This window comes from Balaenoptera musculus, chromosome 15, assembly GCF_009873245.2.
Source record: "Balaenoptera musculus isolate JJ_BM4_2016_0621 chromosome 15, mBalMus1.pri.v3, whole genome shotgun sequence".
NCBI classification, from domain to species: Eukaryota; Metazoa; Chordata; class Mammalia; order Artiodactyla; family Balaenopteridae; genus Balaenoptera; species Balaenoptera musculus.
This window is the reverse complement of record NC_045799.1, coordinates 74,880,752-74,891,046: the sequence shown is the minus strand read 5'-3', so window position 1 is coordinate 74,891,046 and position 10,295 is coordinate 74,880,752. Positions and strand designations below refer to the sequence as shown.

The 10,295-nt window shown below is 55.1% G+C and overlaps 1 protein-coding gene across 3 annotated transcripts in view; it reads left to right on the top strand.

The window, feature by feature from the left end:
• The first annotated feature begins 2,000 nt into the window (after window positions 1–2,000).
• Window positions 2,001–10,295, top strand: part of GALNT17 (polypeptide N-acetylgalactosaminyltransferase 17) — a 472,484-nt gene continuing 464,189 nt past the window's right edge. For 2 of the 3 annotated variants that reach the window (XM_036825175.1, XM_036825178.1), the window contains exon 1: window positions 2,196–2,723. In XM_036825175.1, the coding sequence (XP_036681070.1) occupies window positions 2,486–2,723 (238 nt within the window). In that variant the 5' untranslated portion in view covers window positions 2,196–2,485. Of the gene's footprint in view, window positions 2,724–10,295 lie in introns of all 3 variants that reach the window. The other variant, XM_036825176.1, reaches the window with a different exon arrangement.

Below are 10,295 nucleotides of genomic sequence, written 5' to 3'. Positions count from 1 at the left end.
AAATCTCACTGAAGTTGAATTTTGCCTGGAAACATCTCCATTACTCTGAGGCCATTTCCTCTAATTTGCTTCCGGTCTCCTACTCCCAAATATGCATATGCCTGGGAGTCAGACCCACCACGGTTTAGAGCCACTTACTACTGGGACACCCTAGCCCAATGCCTCAACCTCTCCAGCTGCAGTCCTGTGGATGAACGAATGCCCAAAAATTATTTTTGCAGAAGCTTCCCCCCGAGTGTGGTTATAATAACACCTAACTCAGCTGGGTATTCAGTGAGATAACATGGAGAGGGTGTGTGGCCCAGTGCCTGTCTTATAACTGCTCAATAACTCAGGTTTCTTCCTACTCAACCCCTTTCCTGCCCAACCCGTGGGGTTAAAAACTGTCCCTTGTGGCTTTTTTCATCTAACAGTTTTGTATTCACTTTCTTGTAGATTATACAAAGCAAAACCTATTGAACCGGGACACAGAGTTCCAAGGGAATTAAATTAAAAGATTGTTATATTTTTTCATTAACTTAGATTCTATGTTGAAAATCAACAATTCAAATAATAAATCAGCAACAAAACAAAACACAAAAACCCAACGGTAACAACAACAACAACAACAAAACACTTCAATGAGATCGAAATGGTAAGGTGGAAACCACCAGATTTATTGGGCTTCGCTGCCCGATCTTTTTTAGTTGGCAGCCTTATTTCTTGCTTCAGGCCCAAGGAATTAAATGGATCAACGCGGGGTTTTGAATTCCAGCATTTGGAGCTCCTGGCTTTGGGAAGAGGAAGAGATTTCGGAAATCCAAGAGCCAAAATATGCTTCTTACGATAAAATTCGTATAGAGGTGGGAGTGGACACAGAAACTGTAACCTGAACGATGAGAATTCTCACACGGAGGGAACCCACCCAGCCCACTAACGCTCGGCCTGGCTCCCAAAGTAACAGAATCCGAGTCTCCAGGCCAGATTTTCCCTCTAGCCATTCCTGGCCACGCAAAGCGGAGCTGCGAGCACACAGAAAGGGATGTCTTCATCGCCAACCAGGATGGAACAAACCCGCCCGCTCGCGGAGTGCTGAGAACCAAAGGGTCCCTCCAACGCGGGTAGCCGTCAGCATGACTTGACTGCCCCCATCCCGCGCGGTCCGCGCTCTCGAGGCGCCCCCAGCCTTTCCGGGTGCGCGCGCAAGAGTCGGCGAGCCGGAGAGCTGTGCGTCCAGCAGCCTGCGGGCGGCGGTGGCCGACTGGCTCGCGGCGAGAGGGGTGGCCAGCAGCGGCGGAGGAGGAGCTGGCGCTCCTCGGGCCGCGCCCCGCCCTCCGCCGCCACCTGCGCGTCCCCTCCGGGCTCTCGCGCCCCGGGGCAGTGTGGGCTCTCCCTTCCGCAGCGGAGGTATCACCGCGTCCGCCAATTAGAAGACTCGGCGTTTGGCTCCTTGGGGCGCGGGAAGAGCTGCGCTGCCTGTTCGGGCGAGTGGAGGGTGCGACGGCGCGCGTCCCTCCCCTCCGCGCTCCCCGCGACGTTCGTGGAGGAGGGTACAGAACTGCTGTGACTTTTGAGGTCCGACTACTCCTTCCGGCCAGCCTCCCAACGCGCCAGCTCGGAGAAAGGCCGGCGTGACCGGCAGGCCCAGAAGACTCGCTGCGTGGGCTCGGGACTTGGAACGTGTCCGGGAGCCCGTGGCGCTGTGCGCGCTGTTGAGTTTGGCGGCGGGGTGGGGTGTCCCCCGGCGCGAGGGGCGGAGAGGACGTTGCGCTCTGCCCCTTCGCCCGCCCCCTAGTGCTGCCCCCACTTTGAGAGTAATCGAGACTTGAGTGTGACTGCGGAGCCGCGAGGATGCGGGCCCTGGGCGCGGGTTTTTCCTCAGCTCGGCGCGATGGAGCCGGTCGGTGAGCGGAACAAAGGCGCCCGCCCCGGGGAGCCGGTCCTCGGCTGAAGACCGCGGGGCGCGCGCCACGACGGCCGCCTGCGGACTAGGGTGGTGGCTGTGCGGCCCGAGGCGCGGCGCGCTCCTCCGCGGGCGGGCGGCGAACCCTGAGCCCGGCACCTGCGCGCCGCTCCTGCTGCGGCGCCGGGGCAGCCCCGCCTGCCGGCCCGCGGGCCCCGGGGGTCCGCTGCGCTCGCAGCCCCGCTCCCGGTGACCCAAGGTCCAGCGGCGAACCACTTGGTGGTGCAGAGGAGAGACCCCCGGCCCTTCGCCAAGAAGCCGAGGCGCCTGCTAGGGGCCGCGCACCGTGGACTGAGCAGGCATCATCTCTGGGAGCACTTCTGCAGACCGAAGGCTTCGGTGTGAGCCATTTAGCTCTCCCCGCGACCGCCCGGACCTCCCAACCGTCTCCGCTGCCCTAGCCTCCGCGCCGTGGGGCCGGGAGCGGCTGGGATCCTCGCCAGCCGTCCGGAGCGCGAGGCTCGCACGGCCCCCGGCTGCCCCGCGCCTCGCCGGAGCCCGAGGGGGCGCGGGTCCGGGGCGAGGGCCGACCGGGCGTGTTTGATGGCTTCACTGAGAAGAGTCAAAGTGCTGTTGGTGTTGAACTTGATTGCGGTGGCCGGCTTCGTGCTCTTCCTGGCCAAGTGCCGGCCCATCTCGGTGCGCAGCGGAGACGCCTTCCACGAGATTCGGCCGCGCGCCGAGGCGGCCAACCTCAGCGCGCACAGCGCCAGCCCCATACAGGATGCGGTCCTGAAGCGCCTCTCTCTGCTCGAGGACATTGTCTACCGGCAACTGAATGGTAAGGACGCACTCGGGTGCCCACGGGGCTCGGCGCGGGCGGGCCGGGCACCGGGTTCACCCCCGGGGGTCCTGCGCGCGGTGCGGGTGGCAAGCACCTCCTGGCTCCCCCGCGCCCTTTTACTCTCCCTGCCCAGTCTCGGCCAGGAGGCCAGGGCTGCTGGAAAGAATTACCCGTTTCTTTTCTGTTCTCCAGCTGTAAGTTTGCTTTTATCGTGGAAACACGTCAGCACAGCTGGCTCCCGGTCTCCGCGTGCAGGAATGATTACCTGGCCGCTCCGGCCCAAGTGCGGAAACTAGACGCGCGGCCAAATGGGACTGGAGGCGCAGGCGACTTAAGGGAGGAAAGAGCTCTTACAGCTTAGCGTTTGGTGGCGTCGGACAGGGGAGGGACACTGGCGTGCTTAAATGTGTGCGAAAGTCAAGGCCTCAGGTCTGGAGCTAACGCGCTTCGGTAGTAGGTTGGAGGAATGTCATCTCTCTAGGAGGCGGGCTGCAAGCTAGCAGTGAGGACTCCTCCCTTCCCGCAGCTGCCTTGGTGAGCCTGCTATTAAAAACACGCTGGGATTCTCCCGAGAGAGCTGCCTGAGGGCAATTGTTAAAGTTTGAGGTGGGTTGGGGAAGCAGGTTTTCAGAGTGTAGCAAAGAGAGGTGTGCCATCCAATCAGTGATAGTTGTCAGAATTTGTCCTATGTATAATGTTCTTCTCAGTGCTTCAGGAGAAGAGGGAGACTTTTAATATACCCTGATCACATCTGGTCCAGGAACTGATGGGTCATTGGACATTTGCTGCCCCCAAGGTCAGAGTATTACTCACTTGAGTATGGGCAGCTCTCCAGGGTCCATGTGACTGGTATCCAAGTCAGATTCAAGGCTGCCACCTCCCTTCCTGAGCTTCTAACTCATGTCCTCATGGTAATTCCAGAGCTATCGATAGTCATAAAGATAATGATAATAATTAGTGGTGGAATTCTTATTGTGCCAGACACAGTGCCAAGACTGTTACAAATGTATTATTTCACTGAGTGGTCACATCAGTCCAGGGTGGTTCCTTCCATTCCCCATATCAGAAATAAGAAAAGGAGGCTTGGAGGGGTTAACTAAGTTGCCTGATGTCCTGCTGCTAGTAAGTGGTAGAGTCTGGAGTCAGAACCCCATGTCTGGTTGACCAAAGAGCCTGTGTTCTTGACAACTTCTATCTACTGTCTCCTCCTAGTTATAAGGAGTATTCATTTTGATTACAAAAAGATTCTACATTAGTAAGACCTGACTCAACGACTGTCCTACCTGCATTTGGAGCAAGAGACCAGTCCGGTGGCAGGCAGGGAGAAGGATGTCACCATATTGTCTTCTTCCTGCTTTCCAATGCTCCCTTCTGGGTCCTTCCAGGTGGGATGGGGTCACATTTCCAAGCACCCTCTGAAAGGACCCCTTGGTCTTCTCGATGTCATTCAGTAAGTATCCAGGGGATACCTTGAACTTGTATCTGCAGTGGGACGCTGTAATCTCACTGACCCCTTGTAGATAGCGGGGCCCAGATGTAGGTATGTCCTGGCTGTAGGTGTCCCCTGTGGGGTTCTTGTGGGAGCTCTTCCCCCGAGTGTTGAAGAACCAAGGCACAGAACGAAACAAAAGCCCACAGTTCGTCTCTGGAGGAATGAGATGCTTATGGGATGGGCCTTATTATTTTACACAGATCCGTGCCATAGACCAATCCATAGGACCCAAAAGAGAGGGTGCAAGATAGCTGGTTCCCTCAAGTGTCAGGCTGTACCCAGGGACACAAGTCGTTTCAATTAGGAAATGAAATATGATATACCACCCCCCCCCAGTGCCCCAAATAAGAATAATAAAATTCTAAAGGGTGTTTACTAAGCGCCGCTAACACGCAGGGACTCGTGAGGTCTTTGCAGCAACCCTGGGAGATGGGTGCTGATGCTTCCCCCTAAGTAGCTTGCTCACAGCCACCCAGCTAGGGGATGGCAGAGCTGGGAATTGAACTTGGACAGTCTGGTTCCAGGACTGAGGTTCTCAGCTGCTGCACTGGTGTGTCTCAACCTTTGGCGTGCGTCAGAGTCACGTGGAGGGCCTGTTAAGATGCAGATTTCTAGGCCCAACCAAAGAATCTCAGATTAAGTAGATCTGGGGTGGGGACCCGAGACTTTGCATCTCCGACAAGCTTGTGGCCTGGACCATGGCCCAGTGCCCTCTACTTCCTATGCCAGGCAGAGTAAAGAGGAAAATCCATTTGCCTGTTGGTTGGAGTGGGGGTGGGGACTTCTGGGAAGCTGTGAGTTTGCCTCAGATGGGCTGGGGTTCGGCTTCTTTCCTTGTATACTCCTCTGCCCGCTAAGCGATTCCCTGGGGGTTTGGGGATGTCCGCCACTTGGGACTGGTTGGGTTGGGTTGGGTTGGGTTGGGTGTGGTGGGGTGGGAAGATGAGTTTTCTTTACTTGCAGTCTCTGAGGAAGGCTGGGTTGAGAACTTTTCCTGGGCAAGCCAGGAATTCAAGCTGTAACTAAGGTAGATGTTCTCTTCCTGGCTGACCAGTGTCATTTGTAATGACCCTTCTCATCTCCACCCCACCCCCCCAGCGCTCCATCCTCTGTCTGTGCTAGTTTGGGGTAGAGCGTGCCCCACCTGTTGATACTGTAGGCCTGCCGGGGTCTCCTGCTGTGGCCGAGAGTGCCTGGGAGGTGGGACCTGGATTCCCGTGTCCATCTGCTCTGCGGCCTGTGTCCACCCCTTGCTACTGAAGGAGGAGAAGGTAGCCTTGACCTTGGTGCTCTTTATTCCTCAGGAATTAATGGAGGGCTCGAGAGAGCCGGGCACTGGGCATACAGGAGGAACAGAGCCACCTGGGTCCAGCCCCTCGGGTACCAAGTGGGAGCTGGTGTTTCAATGATGATTTCTCAGACCTTTCCAGTGGACCCTTATGAAGTTCAAGCAGGAGGGACACAGCACAGCCATCTCCAGTGTTCTCTCACTCCTGGAACGGTTTCCTTGGGTGTCCTGAGAGGGACCCCTGGGCTGGGGGGGGGCCAGGGATGACCCAGACTTCCTCAGAACTGGCCTCTCTGCTAAGACTCTCGGTGCCTGCTTTTTGAAAGTCAGTCACACGTTATTTTGTTTTTCTTAATACAGGCTGAAAAGGACACTTGAAAGGGAAGGTGGAAAAGCTGGTATGGAGGGGAAAGCGCACAGAGATGAGTTCATTTTTGCCCCTCCAGACTCTCTTGCACCTGCCCTTCCATTCTTTCCGTGCGGCCCCCTCTGCTGCCCCCTCACTGTTGCTGCAGTACCCTTTAACCCAGGGCCCTGCCACCCCTCCTTTCTGTGGTTCCAGCTGTCTGCGTGGAAAGCACCGCTTCCAAAGGGCCCAAGACCTTCCAGTGGTTTTGTGTTTCCTAAGGAACCGTGGTCAAGCCTGGAGGCTGACAGTCAGGACTGCATCCCGCCCCCCCCCACCCCCCCATGTTCCCGCCCTGGCTCACTGCCTCGGCCTCTTTGAGCAAGTCTGATCTACTTGCTGAAATAACCCTGCATTTGTCTTACGAGTGTAGCCTCCACGTTTCAGCCCCCGTCTTTGAGAAGTGCTAGCTGTCCTGGTTTGCTCTCCCCGCCTCCTTTCTGCATCCATCCGTCCTTTAAAGCTTGGCTCAAGGTCACCACCTGGGGGTGGGCAGTGGTGCCAAGCCACACGGTCTGAGCTCTCCCTGCTCCAAGGTGCTTGAAGCTTTCTTGTCTGTGTCCATTTGCACCCATGGCTTTGACTTCTGTGCCTCGATGTCTATCTTTTGAGTCCAGAACTGGACTGCAGGCTTTTTAAGGGCTCGAACCATATATTGGGTTATTTAATACCACCTCCATCCTTCAGCATGTGTCACAGCACCTCGTACATAATGTGGGCACCAAAGGTGTATTGGTTGATTAATTGGATGGGAGCTAGTTTTAGGAGGTAAATGATAGCCACAGAGGAAATAACCTTGACATTGTAAAGGCTGGATTGGGTTGGGTGGATGTGGTGAGGGGAAGGAGTTGGGAAGACTTAGCTGGGGGGACTGAGTGTGAGGTAACCATCTTGTACGATCCTGTCTCTGCCGTCTTGCCTGTGCCATCTTGAGGCTGCTCTGGTCCTTCACCAGATCCTGACTCAAGAGCACCAGATCCTGACTCAAGAGCACCAGATCCTTGGGAGGAGCCTGGAAGTGAAGCGGTCCCCGGGTTAGGGACCAACACGTTTCAGTACGTTTTCTTTGAATGTGTGATTTTATAACATGATGGTTTTATGTTCCTTTCCCTCTCTAGAATGAAATTAATTCATGTTTTATTGTGGAAATTTTGGAAAATCCAAAACGATTATACAGAAGAAAATAATACCGTATTAATTTTTTATTTATTTATTTATTTATTTATTTTTTATATTTATTTTTGGCTGTGTTGAGTCTTCGTTTCTGTGCAAGGGCTTTCTCCAGTTGCGGCAAGCGGGGGCCACTCTTCATCGCGGTGCGCGGGCCTCTCACTGTCGCGGCCTCTCTTGTTGCGGAGCACAGGCTCCAGACGCGCAGGCTCAGTAGTTGTGGCTCACGGGCCTAGTTGCTCCGCGGCATGTGGGATCTTCCCAGACCAGGGCTCGAACCCGTGTCCCCTGCATTAGCAGGCAGATTCTCAACCACTGCGCCACCAGGGAAGCCCAAATTTTTTTTTTTTAAATGGTGGTTTTGTGCTGGCATAAGGAAGATGGACACAGGGATAGATTTCTTGTTAGAATTCCCGTGTAACTCTGTACAGGGCTTTTGGCTGTCTGTCACCTTCTGAGGACGTTACTGGTTTCTCTCATTTTGGAGCTGAGAAAAGTGAGACACGGAGATACCGTGTGACTTAGCCAGGATGACACAGCCAGTGGGGGCAGAGTCAAGATTCCTGAATATCGCGGGACTTTCCCAGGTTCAGCATCCCCCTGATAGGGCAGGCAGGGCGAAGGTCCTGTGCCCCATGCAAGCCCCGAGCTCTGGCTGGTGACCCCGTCCCTCGTCCGCACCCCCGTGCGGTGAATCACAGGGGCACGTGTGGCTGCTCCGTCCAGTAAGCCCCGGGCCCCCCTGTCGTAAGAGGAAATGCAGTCGATTGAGGTTAGTTTCCAAATTTAGTTTTCAGAAGGATATTGAATAGAAGTAGGGTTGCTCGAAGAAATTGAATATCTTTGCGGGCGTGGAGAGAAGTCAAAATTACCCAGCCTAGCCCTGCCCCCAAGCCACACAGGCAGATGAAGCTGGAGTCGGAGTTGCAGAAAACCAGCACGTTCCCAAACAACCCACACGCAGCCCACCCAGCCTGCCACATCAGCCAAGCCCACCAGGCGGGGAAAGTGAGTTGGCGCAGGGGGACAGAGGCGGAGATGTGCTCTGTGGGCCTCCCAGTTGGCGTCAGAAGGAGAGGGATCGTGTGTTGAAAGCCGGAGCTGGCCCTGAGCTGTTTCCTCTTTCCTGGAATATACATGTGCTTATATAGACTGTTGAGCCGGAATGTACCAGCGTTTCCAAAGGGAAGGAGGTAAGGGGGAGAAAGCAGAGGGCGCGTGTTCGTATTAAAATCCCTCCTTGGAGTGAGCGTCAGAAGGAAACCAGGGCAGTGCGAGCCTTAGGTGCTGCGTGCAGGCCTTCATCAGGGCCTGGTGGCCGGCAGGGGCTCAGGTGTGCGGAAGCCTGGTCAGCAGAGCCAGAGCCTGGGCGCCGGAGGGACGCTCACTTCTTTTACCTCCGATGGACTGATCACGTCTGGTGGCTCCTGGAGAGATGGGGAGCCCAGTTCTTGGACAGCCCTCAGATACAGGCACATCTGTGTTGGCCAGTGTGTGTGACAGGCACCCTGCCAGCGGGGGCAGCTGCCGCCTGCCCGGCCCAGAGGTAGCAGGGAGAGGCTGCCAGTGTCATTCTCGAGGAAGAACTCCAACACCCTGACCTTTGCTGTTGCCAAATCGGGAGTGTCCTTTGTGGATGGGAAGAAGGCTCCGTGATTAGAGCTGAGAGTGACAACGGGGAGGTGGAATGTGGGCGCAGTGAAGCCCATGTTGAGTGAAGAAACACCTAAGATCAGAAACCTCTGAGCCTTTAAGAATAGAATATTGGGACTTCCCTGGTGGTGCAGTGGTTAAGAATCCGCCTGCCAGTGCAGGGGACACGGGTTTGAGCCCTGGTCCGGGGAGATCCCACATGCCGTGGAGCAACTAAGTCCGTGCGCCACAACTACTGAACCTGCGCTCTAGAGCCCGTGAGCCACAACTACTGCGCCCACGTGCTACAACTACCGAAACCCGTGTGCCTAGAGCCCGTGCTCCGCAACAAGAGAAACCACCACAATGAGAAGCCTGCGCACCGCAACGAAGAGTAGCCCCCGCTTGTCGCAACTAGAGAAATCCCACGTGCAGCAATGAAGACCCAACGCAGACAAAAAAAAAAAAAAGAATAGAATATTGGAAGAAAGGGTGTCCTCTTGGGCGTCAGGCAGACTAGGTTTGACTTCTGGTTCTGTCACTTATTAGCTGTGTGACCTTGGGCCAGCCTCCCCACCTCTCAGCTGTGAAATGGGGTCGCTGTGAGTCAGGATGAATTGGGATTCAGAATGTACAACGTGAGCCGTGGGGCCTGATGCGTGGCAGCTGGGAGAATGCTCACTCTTTGAAGGAAGGGATCTTGCTTGCTTGCTCCCCGTCATCTCTCTGATGCCGAGAACTGCCCTGGCCCATAGTAGGTGCTCAGCAGACATTTCGGGGATGAATGCATGAACAGTTGTGCTACGTTGAGGCAGTGTGTGGTCGTTGTCACCTGAGATGTAAATCTCAAGACGGGGCGGGGGAGGTCCTTTTCACTCAAAGTTGCTTAGACTCTGAATTAACCTGGGATCCTTCTCTCTTCCATGCGTTTGTCTGAGGCTGAATTCTGTTTCCTTCCTCCTCCTCCTTTCTTCCTCTCCATCTTCTGCTTATAATGATGGTGTCTTTGGATGATCACTCTTGAGGTTGGGGAGAAGAAATGGTAGCCTCTACATGTCAAATCCCATTACAGAAATGTTGGTCGTTTCCATCTGTTTGTGAGCACTTCCTCGCTGCTGGGTGTGGGCTAGATGCCGGGATACAGAGAGATGCAGATGCCACACATACTTAGACATCTGTGGTCCAGTTGGAAGGATGCGTTTGTAGTTTTACCAGGTATATGCTAGATCTCAGAGGAATATTAAATGAGTATGGGGGTGGTGAGACTTGACCTGGCAAACAGTAGGTTCTTGACCAACCACTGTTGAACAAGAACGACAGAACTCAGAAGTTTTAACACATGGAACAGAGGACCCAGGCAGTGATACCACCTGGGGACCTGATGTGGAAGCAAATCATAGAAGATGGTCAGGGCCCAGGACTGGGAATCTGCAGGGCAACTGGCAAGGGGGACGGGCAGAGGCAGAGATGTGTGTGAGGACACAGGGAACAAGTGAGGCTTGTTGAGAGGACTAAGTGGAGGCTGGACCCAGCCAGGCTTCAGTCTCAGGCTGGTTTGGATGTAGTTCTGTAGACGTGGGG